Genomic DNA, 15594 nt, shown 5'->3' on the forward strand with positions numbered 1-15594 from the left:
TGTGGAGACCCCCGGAGGGGTCTGGGGGTTCAGCGACCCCCAGGGTGGGGAATACAAGAGTCAGGGGCTGCGGGGACCCCCCAAGAGGGAGAATGTGGGGGTGCAGAGACCCCTCCCCAGGGTGGGGCACATCCAGGGGTCCCAAACCCCCCCCCCTTTGAACCCCCTCAGGGGTCCCACCCGCGCCCCCCACCCAAAACCGTGGGGTCGCACTGAAAGCGGCCGAAGCCCCCATGGAGTGACCGAGCCCGGGGGTCCCCCGAGCCCTGGGTGAGACCCCCGCCCGTGGGGGGGGGGAGCGGGGCCGGCCCGTCCCCTTTAAGGCCTCTGGGCGCTGCCGCCGCTCACCTGGGCAGGTGACGGTGCCGGAGGTGACGGTGCCGCGCGGGCGCCATGGCCGCCTCCGCCCTCTTCATCCTGGACCTCAAGGGGAAGGTGAGACCCCCGCCCGCCCCCAGAGCCCCCCGGGACACCCGAGTGTCCCTGAGGGTCACCCGAGGTCAGTGACCCCCAGGATTTGGGGAGGGGGCGATCCGTGTGTGACACCCCAAACCCTGCCGGCGTCACCCCACTGTCCCCTCTGTCCCTGAGGGTCACCCGAGGTCAGTGACCCCCAGGATTTGGGGAGGGGGCGATCCGGGTGTGAGCCCCCAAACCCTGCCGGGGTCACCGGGGTTTGGGACACCCCAGTGTCCCCTCTGTCCCTGAAGGTCACCCAAGGTCACGGCGGTGACCCCGTGACCCCAGGATTTGGGGTGAGGGGTTTTGGGGAGGGGGTGTCCCCATTTCTGACCTCCTCTGTGCCCCCCAGCCGCTGATCAGCCGTAACTACAAGGGGGACGTGGGTCTGGGGGAGATCGAGCACTTCATGGGGGTCCTGCTGCAGCGCGAGGAGGAGGGGACGCTCACGCCCGTGCTGACCCACGGCCACGTGCACTTCCTGTGGATCAAACACGCCAACCTGTACCGTATCCTATCGGGGACCCCTCCCCAAATACCCCCGGGACCCCTCCCCAAATCCTGCCGGGACCCCCTGTCGCCCCCCGTTTTCCTTAGCCCCCGCAGTGGTGGCCACCACCAAGAAGAACGGCAACGCCTCCCTTGTCTTCTCCTTCCTCTACAAGGTGGTGGAGGTGAGTCGGGGGTCCCAGCGGGGTCTGGGGGGCGAGGACCACCCCAATCCAGGGTGGGGGGGTGTGACAGAGGCTCTGGTGTCCCCCCAGGTGTTCTGTGAGTACTTCAAGGAGCTGGAGGAGGAGAGCATCCGCGACAACTTCGTCATCGTCTACGAGCTGCTGGACGAGCTGATGGACTTCGGCTTCCCGCAGACCACGGACAGCAAGATCCTGCAGGAGTGAGCATGGGGAGGGGGCTGGGGGGCGCCGGGACCCCCCCAGAGCGGAGCCCCCTGACACCCCCAGTCCCCCCAGGTACATCACCCAGGAGGGGAACAAGCTGGAGACGGGCAGGTCGCGCGTGCCCACCACGGTGACCAACGCCGTGTCCTGGCGCTCCGAGGGGCTGCGCTACAAGAAGAACGAGGTGTTCATCGACGTCATCGAGGCCGTCAACCTGCTGGTCAGGGGCTGGGGGGCACCTGGGGGGCACGGGGGGCACGGGGGACATGGGGGGCACCTGGGGGGCATGGGGGGCACGGGGGACATGGGGCTCTGTTACAAGAACGAGGTGTTCATCGACGTCATCGAGGCCGTCAACCCAGGGCCCCTCCCCAAATCCTGCTGGTCAGGGGCTGGGGGGCACCTGGGGGGCACGGGGAGAGGGATTGGGGTGGGAAAAGGGAGTGGGGTTGGGGTGGGATGTGATGAGGGCTGGGGTGGGAAAAGGGAGAGGGGTTGGGGGAAAAGGGACGGGAATTGGGGTGGGAAAAGGATGAAGATTGGAATGGGGATTGGGATGGGTTGTGATGAGGACTGGGGTGCGATGTGCTGGGAGCGAGGAAGGCGATGGTGCCAGGGCCGTAACAAGGACAGGGCTGAGCCCGGGGCTGATGCCAGAGCCGGTGCCGGTGCCAGAGCCGGTGCCAGCCCCCATCCAGCCCCCGCCGTGCCCGCAGGTGAGCGCCAGCGGCAGCGTGGTGCTCAGCGAGGTCGTGGGCACCATCAAGCTCAAGGTTTTCCTCTCGGGGATGCCGGAGCTGCGCCTGGGCCTCAACGACCGCGTGCTGTTCGAGCTGACGGGCCGTGAGTGCCGGGCCGGGGGCTCAGCCCCGTGCCCCCGACCCTGCTGAGCCCCCCTGAGCCCCCCTGAGCCCCCACTGAGCCCCCCAGACCCTCCTGACCCTCCTGAGCCCCCCAGACCGCGTGCTGTTTGAGCTGACGGGCCGTGAATGCCGGGCTGGGGGCTCAGCGCTGTCCCCCTGAGCCCCCTGAGCCCCCTGACCCCCCTGAGCCCCCCCAACCCTCCTGACCCTCCTGACCTCCTTGAACCCCCTGAGCCCCCAGACCCTCCTGACCCTCCTGAGCCCCCTGAGCCCCCTGAGCCCCCCTGACCCCTCTGAGCCCCCTGAGCCCCCTGAGCCTCCTGAGCCCCCTGAGCCCCCTGAGCCCCCTGAGCCTCCTGACCCCTCTGAGCCCCCTGACCCTCTTGAACCCCCCTGACCCCTCTGAGCCCCCCTGACCCCCCTGAGCCCCCTGACCCTCCTGAGCCCCCCTGAGCCCCCCTGAGCCCCCTGAGCCCCCTGAGCCCCCTGACCCTCCTGAGCCCCCTGAGCCCCCCTGACCCTCCTGAGCCCCCCTGAGCCCCCCTGAGCCCCCTGAGCCCCCCTGAGCCCCCTGACCCTCCTGACCCTCCTGAGCCCCCTGAGCCCCCTGAGTCTCCTGACCCTCCTGACCCCTCTGAGCCCCCTGACCCCTCTGACCCTCCTGAGCCCCCTGACCCCCTTGAACCCCCTGAGCCCCCTGAGCCCCCTGCACCCCCCTGAGCCCCCTGAGCCCCCCTGAGCCCCCTGACCCCCCTGAGCCCCCGCTCCCCCCCAGGGGGCAAGAACAAGTCGGTGGAGCTGGAGGACGTGAAGTTCCACCAGTGCGTCCGTCTGTCCCGCTTCGACAACGACCGCACCATCTCCTTCATCCCCCCCGACGGCGACTTCGAGCTCATGTCCTACCGCCTGCACACGCAGGTCGGGGCGGGGGGCACACCTGGGGGGCTGGGGGCACACCTGGGGGGCTGGGACCCTCATCTGGGGGCACCTGTGGGGCGGGGAACCTTCGCTGGGGGGCTACAGACCCAGTTTGGGGGCTGCAAACCAATTTGGGGGGGCTGCAAACCCAGTTTGGGGGGGCTGCAAACCCAGTCCGAGGTTTGGGGCCACGCTCTGAGGGGCTGGGACCCTTCCCCATGGGGTTGTGACCCCTGTCCGTGTGTCCAGCACCTCTGTCCCTGCAGCCAGGGCTCCTCATGGGGCGATGGGGACCCCTGGGGGACACCTGGGGACCCCTCATGGGGCGATGGGGACCCCTGGGGGACACCTGGGGGACACCTGGGGTCCCCTCATGGGGCGATGGGGACCCCTGGGGGCCCCCCAGGTGACTCCAGGTGTGACCCCCGTGCCCCCCACAGGTGAAGCCGCTGATCTGGATCGAGTCCATCATCGAGAAGTTCTCGCACAGCCGGGTGGAGATCATGGTCAAGGTGAGCTCAGGTGTCCCCCCCAGCCCTCAGGGACCCCCCCCCAGCCCCTCGGTGCCCCCCAAAGTGCCCCTTTTCCCCGCTGCGCCCCGCAGGCCAAGGGCCAGTTCAAGAAGCAGTCGGTGGCCAACGGCGTGGAGATCTCGGTGCCGGTGCCCAGCGACGCCGACTCGCCCAAGTTCAAGACCACGGTGGGGTCGGCGCGGTACCTGCCCGAGAGGAACGTGGTCATCTGGAGCATCAAATCCTTCCCCGTGAGCGCACGCACCGGGGGCGTCCCCAGCGTCCCCCCAATCCTGGCCTGGGGTCTCCACTGTCCCCCAATCCTGGGGCGTCCCCAGCGTCCCCCAAATCCTGGCCTGGGGGGGTCCCTGAAATCCTGGCCTGGGTGTCCCCAATGTCCCCCAAATCCTGGCCTGGGGGTGTCCCTGTCACTGAAATCCTGGTCTGGGGGTGTCCCTGAAATCCTGGCCTGGGTGTCCCCAATGTCCCCCAAATCCTTGCCTGGGTGGGGTGTCCCCAATGTCCCCCAATCCTGGGGTGTCCCTGTCACTGAAATCCTGGCCTGGGTGTCCCTGTCACTGAAATCCTGGTCTGGGGACGGGGTCCCGCTGTGCCCCAAATCCTGGTCTGGGGGGGGGTCCCTGAAATCCTGGCCTGGGTGTCCCCAATGGCCCCCCAATCCTGGCCTGGGGGTGTCCCTGTCACTGAAATCCTGGTCTGGGGGTGTCCCTGAAATCCTGGCCTGGGTGTCCCCAATGTCCCCCAAATCCTTGCCTGGGTGGGGTGTCCCCAATGTCCCCCAATCCTGGGGTGTCCCTGTCACTGAAATCCTGGCCTGGGTGTCCCCAACATCCCCCAAATCCTGGCCTGGGGGTGTCACTGTCACTGAAATCCTGGCCTGGGGTCTCCTCTGTCCCCCAATCCTGGGGTGTCCCCAACGTCCCCCAATCCTGGCCTGGGGTCTCCTCTGTCCCCCAATCCTGGGGTGTCCCCAGTTTACCCAAATCCTGGCCTGGGTGTCCCCCATGTCCCCCAATCCTGGGCTGTTCCCCCTCTCCCTGTCCCCCCGTGTCGCCCCCCAGCCCGGGGGTGTCCCCGGGGGTCCCCATGGGCGCTGTGGGCTCCCAGGGGGGCAAGGAGCACCTGATGCGCGCCCACTTTGGGCTGCCCAGCGTGGAGAAGGAGGAGGAGGAGGGGCGGCCGCCCATCGCCGTGCGCTTCGAGATCCCCTACTTCACCGTCTCGGGCATCCAGGTGGGCTGGGGAGGGGTCCTGGGAGGTTCCACAGGGGTCTGGGGGGCTCCAAAGGGGTCCTGGGGGGCTGGGGAGGGGTCCTGGGAGGTTCCAGAGGGGTCTGGGGGTCTTCAAAGGGGTCCTGGGGGGCTGGGGAGGGGTCCTGGGGGGTTTGGGGAGGGGTCTGGGGGGCTCCAAAGGGGTCCTGGGGGGTTTGGGGAGGGGTCCCGGGGGGCTGGGGAGTGGTCAGGGGGCCTCCAGAGGGGTTTTGTGGAGCTCAGGAGGGGTCTGGGGGGCACCAAAGGGGTCCTGAGGGGTTTGGGGAGGGTCCCGGGGGGCTGCAGAGGGTCCTGGGGGGGGCTGGGGAGGGGCCTGGGGGGCTACAGAGGGTCCCAGAGGGCTGGGGAGGGGTCCCGGGGGGTTTAGGGGACAGGAACAGGGGGGGCAGTGGGGTCTCTGCAGGGTCTGGGGTCTCCAGGAGGGGATCCTGGGGATTTGGGGAGAGGCTGGGGGGCTCCGGGGGGTTTTTGGGGTGGGGGTGACCCCCCGGTGCCCCCCAGGTGCGGTACATGAAGATCATCGAGAAGAGCGGGTACCAGGCGCTGCCCTGGGTGCGCTACATCACCCAGAGCGGGGGTGAGTCGGGACCCCCGGGACCCCCGCCCGGGCCCCCAAATTCCCCCGGGACCCCCAAACCCCAGCCCGGGCCCCCCAGCCCAGACCCCCATCTCACCGCCTCTCTCTCTCTCCTGCAGATTACCAGATCCGCACCAGCTGAGGGGGGGGGTCTCCCATGGACCCCCCCGACCCCCATGGACCCCTCCCCCCCCACGCCCACCCCCCTGCTCTGCCCCAATAAAGATGGAGCTGAGACCCCGTCCCGCTGCTCTGGGGGGTGCTGGGGGGGTCTCGAGTGCAAACAGAGTGGGGGGATCCCGGTCCCAGTTTGGGGGTCCCGGCTGAGGGGGCGATATGGGGTGGGGGGCCTGTGGACCCCACCCGCTTCTTTGAGCGCAGTTGCCCTTTTAAGAGGGGGAAGGGGCGGGGCTTCCCGGCGGCGGGAGGGGCGGGGCGTTCGGGTCACGTGGCGGCGGATCCGGAAGTGGCGGGCGGTCACGTGGGCGGGCATGGCGGAGCTCCGCGTGAATGCGGCGTTCGCGGAGCGCTACGGGCGGTACCGGCGGCGGGAGGAGCTGCAGCGCCGTGAGGCACCGGGAACGGGGCGGGAACGGGGATAACCGGGCGGTACCGGCGGCGGGAGGAGCTGCAGCGCCGTGAGGCACCGGGAACGGGGCGGGAACGGGGATAACCGGGCGGTACCGGCGGCGGGAGGAGCTGCAGCGCCGTGAGGCACCGGGAACGGGGCGGGAACGGGGATAACCGGGCGGTACCGGCGGCGGGAGGAGCTGCAGCGCCGTGAGGCACCGGGAACGGGGCGGGAACGGGGATAACCGGGCGGTACCGGCGGCGGGAGGAGCTGCAGCGCCGTGAGGCACCGGGAACGGGGCGGGAACGGGGATAACCGGGCGGTACCGGCGGCGGGAGGAGCTGCAGCGCCGTGAGGCACCGGGAACGGGGCGGGAACGGGCTGGGAACGGGGATAACCGGGCGGTACCGGCGGCGGGAGGAGCTGCAGCGCCGTGAGGCACCGGGAACGGGGAGAACAAGAACGGGAAACCGAGCTCGGAAGGGGAGAACGGGACCAGGAACGGGACCCGCGATCGGAGGGAGCGGGTACCCCCGGTGCTGATCGCTCCCGGTGCCGGTTTGGTCCCGGTCCCGGTTCCGATCGCTCCCGGTTCCCCGGCAGTGCGGGACCGTTACGGTGACACCGCCGACAGCGGCGACAGCTCCAGCTCCGAGTCCAGCGGGGACGATGTGGTGAGCGGGGGGGGAGATCCCGGTACCCGTGACCCCCCCGGTGACCCCCCCCGGTGACCCCCCCGGTGACCCCCCCAGGCCCTGGACCCCCGCGAGGAGCGCGAGTTCTACCGGACGCTGGCGCTGCTCAAGACGCGCGACCCCCGCATCTACCGGCAGGACACGGCGTTCTACACCGGCACCGGTACCGGGATATGGGGGGGAACCGGTACCGGGATATGGGGGGGAACCGGGCCCCGCATCTACCGGCAGGACACGGCGTTCTGCACCGGTACCGGGATATGGGGGGGAACCGGTACCGGGGGGGGGGAACCGGGCCCCGCATCTACCGGCAGGACACGGCGTTCTGCACCGGCACCGGTACCGGGGGGGGGAACCGGACCCGCCCCGAGCTCACCCTGAGCCCCCCCAGGGCCCGATGAGGATGATGATGACGATGATGATGATGATGATGATGACGATGGCGATGAAGAGCGGGCCCGGCCGATGTTCCTGAAGGATTACGAGAGGAAGGTGGTGCTGGAGCACGAGGGGTGAGCGATGGAATTTGGGGAGGGGGCTCTGGGAATTGGGGGGGTCCTGCTGAGCCCCCCGGGCTGCCCTGACCTTCATCCACCCCGCCCGCAGCAAATATGTGGATGAGGAGGATGAGGAGGATGAGGAGGCGGCGGCCAAGCGGAGGAAGGTGAGAGGGGACGGTCTGACCCCTCCCCAAAATCCCTGGGACCTCCTCCCCAGAATCCCATTTTCCCCCCTCAAATCTCTTTTTGTCCACAAAATCCCTTTTTTCCCCCCCAAAATCCCACTTTGCCTCAAAAATCCCCATTTTTGCCTCTCCAAAACCCCATCTTTTCCCCTCAAATTCCCATTTTTTTTCCCCAAAATTCCCGTTCTCCTCCCCCAAATTCCCATTTCTTCCCCCAGGCCGAGGCCTCCCCCAGCTACGCCGAGGAGCAGCGGGCGCTCAAGGAGAGGTCGGGGGTTTTGGGGGGTCCTGGGGGGTTTTGGGGGCAAAAATGGGAATTTGGGGGGAGTGGGAATGGGATTTTGAGGAAAAAAAAAAAAAATGGGATTTTGGGGGGCTCCGGGGATTTTTGGGGGGTTTTGGGGGTCTCTGTGATCTTGGGGGTTTCTGTCATTTTGAGGGGGGGGGTGTCTGTGATTTTGGGGAGGGGGTCTCTGATTTTGGGGAGGGGTCTGTGTAATTTTTGAGGGTCTCTGTGATTTTGGGGAGGGGTCTCTGTGATTTTTGAAGGTCTCTGTGATTTTGGGGAGGGGTCTCTGTGATTTTAGGGGGGGGGTCCCGGGGTTTTTGGGGAGGGGTCTCTGTGATTTTGGGGAGGGGTCTCTGTGATTTTTGAGGGTCTCTGTGATTTTGGGGAGGGGTCTCTGTGATTTTGGGGGGGGGAGGTCCCGGGGTTTTTGGGGGTCTCTGTGATTTTGGGGGGTTTTTTGGGGGTCTCCGTTATTTTTGGGGGGGGGTCCCCGGCACCGGGGGGTGACCCTGGCCCCTCCCCTCCCCCCCGCAGTTTCAGAGCCTTCGTGGCCGAGAGCGAGGATGAGGAGGATGATGAGGGGGGGGGGGGGAGGGGCCCTGCTGCGGCCCCGGGAGCGGAGCCGGGAGGAGAAGGTGAGGGGGGGTCCCTGGGGGGGGGGTTGGGGGGTCCTCGGGGGGTTTCGGGTCCCAAGGGGGGGATTTGGGGGAGGTTTAGGGGTCCCACGGGAGGTTTGGGGGTCCTGGGGAAGGTTTGGGGGATCTTTGGGGGTCTCCAGGGGAGCTTTGGGAGTCCTGGGGGGGGGTTTGGGGGTCTCAGGGCAGTTTTTGGGGGGGTTTTGGGGGGTCTCTCACCCCCATTTTCCCCCCAGGCCCAGGAACAGCAGCAGTACCTGGGGAGGGGGGGTTTTTGGGGGTCTCAGGGCAGTTTTTGGGGGGGGTTTTGGGGGTCTCAGGGCAGTTTTTGGGGGTGGGTTTTGAGGGTCTCAGGGCAGTTTTGGGGGGGGTTTTGAGGGTCTCAGGGCAGTTTTTGGGGGGGTTTTGGGGGTCTCAGTGCAGTTTTTGGGGGGGGTTTTTGGGGGTCTCAGGGCAGTTTTTGGGGGGTTTTGGGGGTCTCAGGGCAGTTTTTGGGGGTTTTTGTGAGGGTCTCAGGGCAGTTTTTGGGGGGGTTTGTGAGGGTCTCAGGGCAGTTTTTGGGGGTGGGTTTTGAGGGTCTCAGGGCAGTTTTTGGGGGGGTTTGTGAGGGTCTCAGGGCAGTTTTTGGGGGGTTTTTGGGGGTCTCACTGTTCTCCCCCCAGGCCCAGGAACAGCAGCAGTACCTGCGCTGGCTGCGGGGCCAGGCCGAGCCCCCCCCGGAGCCCCTGCAGGACCTGGTGAGGGGCTGGGGGCTCTGAAAATGGGGCTGGGGGCTCCTGGGGGCTCTGACAATGGGGCTGGGGGCTCTGAAAATGGGGCTGGGGGCTCCTGGGGGCTCTGACAATGGGGCTGGGGGCTCCATTGAGGGGCTGGGGGCTCTGACAATGGGGCTGGGGCTCTGGGGGGGGTCCCAGGGGTGACCCCCACCCTATTTTCCCCCATTTCCTCAGGAGCCCCTGGGGAGGGTCTGGGGGCTCTGGGTGTGACCCCAGCCCCATTTCCCCAGGAGCCCCTGCAGCGGTTCTGGTCGGACCCGGCGCTGGAGCCGGGCGAGCGCTTCTGCGGGATTACCTGCTGGGCAACGGCTTCAGGGAGGAGCAGGAGGAGGAGGAGGGCGAGGAAGGGTGAGCCGGGCACCCCCAGACCCCTCAGAGACCCCCAGACCCCTCAGAGACCCCCCAGAGCCCCCCCAGACCATCCCACCCTTCCCTGGGACGAGGGGGAGCAGCTCCTGCAGCAGCCCCAGGATGTGGGGTGGGGACCCCCTGGGACCCCCCCATACCCTTTGGAACACCCCAAGACCCTTTAGAGCCCCCCCAGAGCCCCCTCAGACCCCTTAGGGCACCCCCAGACCCATTAGAGAGCCCTCAGAGCCCCCCCAGACCATCCCACCCTTCCCTGGGACGAGGGGGAGCAGCTCCTGCAGCAGCCCCAGGATGTGGGGTGGGGACCCCCTGGCACCTCCCCCTGACCCAAATGACCCCCCTGACCCCTCTGTGACCCCCGTGACCCCTCTGCGACCCCCCCAGGGCAGCTCTGCCCCCCCTGGACGACTCCTCGGACGAGGGGGAGCAGTTCCTGCAGCGCCAGCAGGATTTCGAGCGCCGACACAATTTCCGCTTCGAGGAGCCGGGGGCGGCCCAGGTGGGGCAAAATTGCGGGGGCGGGGGGCAAAAATCGGGGGTCAGGGGGCGAAAATTGGGGGTCAGGGGCAAAACTCGGGGTCGGGGGGCAAAAATTGGGGGTCAGGGGGCAAAAATTGAGGGTGGGGGGGCAGAAATTTGGTGTCCGGGGCTGAAAATTCGGGCTCAGGGGGGTGAAAATTGGGGGGTGAAAATTCGGGCTCAGGGGGCAAAAATTGGGGGTGGGGGGGGTGAAAATTGGGGGTGGGGGGGTGAAAATCGGGTAAGGGGGCAGTTCAGGAGGTAGAAGGCCATTCATGGGGTGGAGTTTGGGGGTGAAGTTTGGGGGTCCCCGATTTTGGGGTCAGTTTTTGGGGCTCCCAGACTGGGGCAGATTTTGGGGTCAGTTCCGGGGGTCCCTGACCCCTCTTTGTGGGGCTTCATTTTGGGGACGTCCCCTGGGGGTCCCTGATTTTGGGGGCAGTCCCGGGGGTCCTGTCCCAGACTGGGGCAGATTTTGGGGTCAGTCTGGGGGGTCTCTCACCCCCATCTCCCCCCGCAGCTGCAGAGCTTCCCCCGCTCCATCCCCTCCTCGGTGCGGCGCCGGGACGAGCGGCGCAGGGAGAGACGGGAGCAGCTCCGCGAGAGGAGGAGGAAGGTGAGGAAGATCCCGGGGGCGTTGGGGGGTCCCGGCCGCCCCCAGCCCCATTTGCTGCCCCCAGGAGCGGGTCTGGGGGTATTTGGGGGGTCCCGACTGCCCCCAGCCCCATTTGCTGCCCCCAGGAGCGGGTCTGGGTGGGTTTGGGTGGGTTTGGGGGGTCCTGGCCGCCCCCAGCCCCATTTGCTGCCCCCAGGAGCGGGTCTGGGTGGGTTTGGGGGGTCCCGGCCGCCCCCAGCCCCATTTTCTCCCCCCAGGAGCAGGTTTGGGGGGATGTTGGGGGGTCCCGGCCGTCCCCAGCCCCATTTGCTGCCCCCAGGAGCGGGTCTGGCTGGGTTTGGGGGGTCCTGGCTGCCCCCAGCCCCATTTTCTCCCCCAGGAGCAGGTCTGGCTGGGTTTGGGGGGATGTTGGGGGTCCCGGCCGCCCCCAGCCCCATTTTCTCCCCAGGAGCGCGCCCGGCGCCGCGAGGAGCTGAAGCAGCTCAAGAAGCTGAAGCTGCAGGAGCTGCGGGCGCGCCTGGCCCGGATCCGCGAGGCCTCGGGCGCCGGAGCCTTCGGCCTCAGCCTCGGCCTCCTCCAGGAGGATTTCGACCCCCGCGCGCCACGACCGGATCATGAGCGTGGGTGACCCCAAAAACCCCAAAAACCGCACCCAGAACCCCTCAAATGTCCCCCTCAAAATCATCCCCAAAATCCCCCCTTAGCTCCCCAAAATCCCACTCTGAGCCCCTCAAAGTTCCCCCAAAATCCCCCTGAGCCCCTCAAAATCCTGCTCTGGGTCCCCCCAGAACCCCTTGATCCCTCAAACCCCTCTGAGCCCCCCCAAAATCCTGTTCTGAGCCCCCCAAAACCCCCCCCAAGCACCCTTGAGCCCCCCAAACCCATTCTGAGACCCCCAAAATCCCCTTTGAGACCCCCAAAAGCCCCCCGTCCCCCCAGGAATGCTTTGGGGACGATTACTACGGCCGGGGGAGGAGGAGAAGCCGCAGTTTGAGGAAGAGGAGGGGCTGGACGGTGAGTGGGGGTCCCGGGGGGGGTCCCGGTGTGTGTGGGACCCCTCCCCAATGCCGTGTGTGTCCCCCCACCCCCAGATGATTGGAACTGGGACACCTGGACGGGACAGGAGGAAGGGGAGGAAGAGGAGGGGGAGCCCCCGAGGGAGCCGCACTGCGAGGACCCCGACTTCGTGGTGAGGAGGAGGAGGAGGAGGAAGAGACCCCTCCCCAAAATTGCGACGACCCCCGAGCTTGGAATGAGCCCCCAAAGCTGCGACCCTCCCCCCCCCCCCCCCCCCCCCCCCAAACTGCTCATTTCCCCCCCTTGGAATGAGCCCCCCCAAACCTGTGACCCCCCCCCCCCCCCCACTTTGGAATGAAACCCCCCTGAAGTTGTGACCCCCTCCCCATGGAATGGGCCCCCCCGAAATTTTGACACCCCCCCCCCTCAAAATGAACCCCCAAAATTGTGACTCCCCCCCCCCCCCCCCCCCCCCCCCCAGTGAACTCATCGCAGGGATGGGGGGGGGTCTCTGATTGGGGGGGGGTCTCTGATTGGGGGGGGTCTCTGATTGGGGCGGGGTCCCTGATTGGGGGGGGGGTCTCTGATTGGGGCGGGGTCCCTGATTGGGGGGGGGGTCTCTGATTGGGGGGGGGGGTCTCTGATTGGGGGGGGGTCTCTGATTGGGGGGGGGTCTCTGATTGGGGCGGGGTCCCTGACTGGGGGGAGGGGTCCCGGTTGGGGGGTGCAGCCCCTCCCCACTGACCCCCCCTCCCCTCCCCCCCCACAGATGGACGCCGATTTCGCCCCCGGGGCCCCCCCGGGCCGGGACCCCCCCCCCGAGGGTCCCGGGGGGCGGCGGCGGCGCCGGGGGCGGCTGCGGGAGGCGCTGGAGAGGGAGAAGCCCCCGTTCGAACCCCGGTGAGCGAGCGCGTGTGAGAGAGACCCCTCCCCAAACCCCTGAGAGACCCCTCCCCAAACCCCTGAGAGACCCCAAATACCTGAGAGACCCCTCCCCAAACCCCTGAGAGAGACCCCCCCAAACCCCTGAGAGACCCCTCCCCAAACCCCTGAGAGACCCTAAATACCTGAGAGACCCCTCCCCAAATTCCTGAGAGACCCCAAATCCCTGAGAGACCCTAAATACCTGAGACACCCCTCCCCAAATTCCTGAGAGACCCTAAATACCTGAGAGACCGACCCCCCCCCCCAAAATCCCTGAGGGAACCGAAAACCTCAGGGACCCCCAAACTCTTGTGTCCCCCCCCCCAGGACCCCCCAAACCTAACTAAGGACCCCCCTGGCCCCCCCCAAATCCCTCTGGGACCACCCTGGGACTCCGAGGACCCCCCCCAAACCCCTCTTGGCTCACCCCAGGACCCCCAAAACCCAACTCAAGACGCCCCCAGACCCCTCACAGAACACCCAGACCCCCCCCCCCGACCCCCGTTTCCAGCCCAGGGGCCCGTTCGAGCAGTACCTGGACGAGTTTTACGCTCTGGACTTCGAGGACCTGATCGGGGACCTCCCGTGCCGCTTCAAATACCGGCGGGTGCTGCCCTGCGACTTCGGGCTCAGCACCGACGAGGTGAGACCCCCAAAAATACCCCAATGTACCCCCCAAACCCTCCCCAAATACCTCATTGTACCCCCCAAACCCTCCCCAAATACCGGCGCGTGCTGCCCTGCGACTTCGGGCTCAGCACCAACGAGGTGAGACCCCCGGGACCCCCCCAAATACCCCCCAAAAATACCCCAATGTACCCCCCAAACCCTCCCCAAATACCCAATGTACCCCCAAACCCTCCCCAAATACCCAATGTACCCCCCAAACCCTCCCCAAATACCCAGTGTACCCCCAAACCCTCCCCAAATACCCAGTGTACCCCCAAACCCTCCCCAAATACCGGCCGGTGCTGCCCTGCGGCTTCGGGCTCAGCGCCGATGAGGTGAGACCCCCGGGACCCCCCCAAATACCCCCCAAAAATACCCCAATGTACCCCCCAAACCCTCCCCAAATACCCAATGTACCCCCAAACTCTCCCCAAATACCGGCGCGTGCTGCCCTGCGGCTTCGGGCTCAGTGCCGACGAGGTGAGACCCCCGGGACCCCCCAAAAATGCCCCGCTGTCCCCCCAGATCCTGGCGGCCGACGACAAGGAGCTGAACCGCTGGTGCTCCCTGCGCAAGACCTGCATGTACCGGTGAGGGGGGGGCTCTGGGGGGCTCCGGGGACCCCCCGGATTATTGGGGGGGGGGTCTCACGGCCCCCTCCCCTGGCAGCTCGGAGCAGGAGGAGCGCCAGGACCAGGCCAATTACCAGCGGCGGGCGCAGAACCTCAGCAAGAAGCACCAGATCCTGCGATCCCTCGTGGCTGAGTATGGGGGGGCTTCGGGGGGGGGTCTCGGGGGGTTTTGGGGTGCCCGCCCCCCCTCACCGCCATCATCGCCCTCACAGCCCCGAGGAGGAGGAGGCGGCGGCGCCGGCGAAGCCGAAATTCGGGAAGAAGCACCGGGAGAAGAGGAAGCGCCAGGAGGGGAAAGGGGAGCCCCCCGCGCCCCCCCCGGCGAACCCCCAGACCCCCGGGGGTCCCCGGCGGCGGGGGGGCGCCCCCCTGGGCCCGGCCGTGCGCCTGGGGGGCCGCGAGTTCAGCGGGAGGAGGCTGGAAGCCTTCGGCCTCAACGCGCGGCGGCTGCGGATGCGGCAGCTGAGGAGGGAGCGGGGCCGGGGGAACGGCGGGGAGAACGGCGGGAAAGGTCCTGGGAATATTGGGCAAAATCCCGGGAAAAATCCCGGGAAAAATGAGAAAAATCCTGGGAACAATCCCGAGAAAAACTCGTGGAAAAATCTCGAGAAAAACGAGAAAAATCCTGGGAAAAATCCCGAGAAAAATCCGGGGGAAAACTCATGGAAAAATCACGAGAAAAGCTCATGGAAAAATCCCGGGCAAAATGAGAAAAATCCTGGGAAAACTCTTGGGAAGAACGAGAAAAATCCTGGGAAAAATCCCGGGGGAAACCCAGGAAAAATCCCGGGAAAAACTCCTGGAATAACGAGAAAAATCCCAAGAAAAACGCCGGGAAAGATAAGGAAAATCCTGGGAAAAACCCCGAGAAACCAGCAGCCGTCAATGGGAAAAAACAGAAACGCAGGAAAAACGCCCCGAACCCCAAGAAAATACCTGAAACCCCCAGGAAAGCACCTGAAATTCCCAGGAAAACACCAAAACCACCTCGAATATCTCCGCCAGTTCTGGAGAAGCCCCATAACCCCCCAAAAACATCGAAAACGCCCCAGAAAAGCCCCGGAACCCCCGAAAAAACGAAAGAAAACGCCCCAGAACCCCCCCGCGGGCGCCGAGCTCGATTCAAGTTCTCTTTATTTGGGGGGGGGCGCGGCCGGGGGGGTCCTGAGTGGAGCAACAATAAATAACAGATAACCCCCCCCCACCCTGAGCAGCCTCTGACAGTGAACGGGGGGTCCCCGGAACTGGGGGGGGGTCCCGGAGTGTGTGTATGGGGGGCGGGGGGCAGTAGTGACCCAAACCAGCCCCAATTTGAGGAGGGGGCGATGCCCGCAGACCCCCCGCCCCCCCAGGCCGACCCAGTGTTTTTGGGGGTCCCGGGGGGGGGGTCACAGCAGCACGAACTCCTCCGAGTTGGGGTTTTTGGGTTTTTTGGGGCGTTTTCCCCGCCGGGGGGGGACGGGGGGCGGCCCGGGGGGGCGTCCAGGGCCTGGTCCTGAGCGAGACCCTCGGCCAGGCTGAAAATGGGGTAACAGCGCTCCGGGGCCGAGGGGGGGGCCAGCACCTGGGAACGGGAAATGGGGGGGTCGGTAACGGGAAATGGGGGGGAAACACTGGGAAACGGGGGGGGGACAGGACCAGGAAATGGGGGGGAAACACCGGGAAACGGGGGGGGAC

At 66.8% G+C, this 15594-nt stretch overlaps 2 protein-coding genes across 2 annotated transcripts; both read left to right on the forward strand.

The window, feature by feature from the left end:
* The first annotated feature begins 331 nt into the window (after nucleotides 1–331).
* AP1M2 (adaptor related protein complex 1 subunit mu 2) lies at nucleotides 332–5737 on the forward strand. The gene is made up of 12 exons (XM_058821507.1): nucleotides 332–435; nucleotides 812–968; nucleotides 1066–1133; nucleotides 1224–1354; nucleotides 1431–1578; nucleotides 2075–2201; nucleotides 2997–3139; nucleotides 3580–3651; nucleotides 3744–3902; nucleotides 4780–4905; nucleotides 5445–5520; nucleotides 5640–5737. The coding sequence occupies exons 1-12, from the start codon at nucleotides 394–396 to the stop codon at nucleotides 5660–5662; spliced, it is 1272 nt and encodes a 423-aa protein (XP_058677490.1). The 5' UTR covers nucleotides 332–393; the 3' UTR covers nucleotides 5663–5737.
* Nucleotides 5738–6011: 274 nt separating this feature from the next.
* KRI1 (KRI1 homolog) lies at nucleotides 6012–15111 on the forward strand. Its single transcript, XM_058821350.1, is given in 24 exon segments — nucleotides 6012–6092; nucleotides 6547–6765; nucleotides 6844–6961; nucleotides 7069–7125; nucleotides 7178–7298; nucleotides 7393–7450; nucleotides 7690–7739; nucleotides 8295–8334; nucleotides 8336–8395; nucleotides 9058–9132; nucleotides 9402–9453; nucleotides 9456–9519; nucleotides 9925–10039; nucleotides 10580–10675; nucleotides 11124–11267; nucleotides 11269–11295; nucleotides 11615–11642; nucleotides 11645–11689; nucleotides 11767–11864; nucleotides 12462–12592; nucleotides 13016–13259; nucleotides 13811–13875; nucleotides 13955–14050; nucleotides 14130–15111. Coding segments are annotated over 24 exon segments (3066 nt in total).
* The last annotated feature ends 483 nt before the right edge of the window (nucleotides 15112–15594 follow it).

Source organism: Ammospiza caudacuta, chromosome 29 (assembly GCF_027887145.1).
Source record: "Ammospiza caudacuta isolate bAmmCau1 chromosome 29, bAmmCau1.pri, whole genome shotgun sequence".
Taxonomy (NCBI): Eukaryota; Metazoa; Chordata; class Aves; order Passeriformes; family Passerellidae; genus Ammospiza; species Ammospiza caudacuta.

Coding starts and splice junctions, on each gene's coding strand:
- AP1M2 (XM_058821507.1), top strand. CDS start 394: ATGGCCGCCTCCGCCCTCTTCATCCTGGACCTCAAGGGGAAG. Junction 1,579..2,074: donor TCGAGGCCGTCAACCTGCTG/GTCAGGGGCTGG, acceptor CCGTGCCCGCAG/GTGAGCGCCAGCGGCAGCGT. Junction 3,903..4,779: donor GGAGCATCAAATCCTTCCCC/GTGAGCGCACGC, acceptor GTGGGCTCCCAG/GGGGGCAAGGAGCACCTGAT.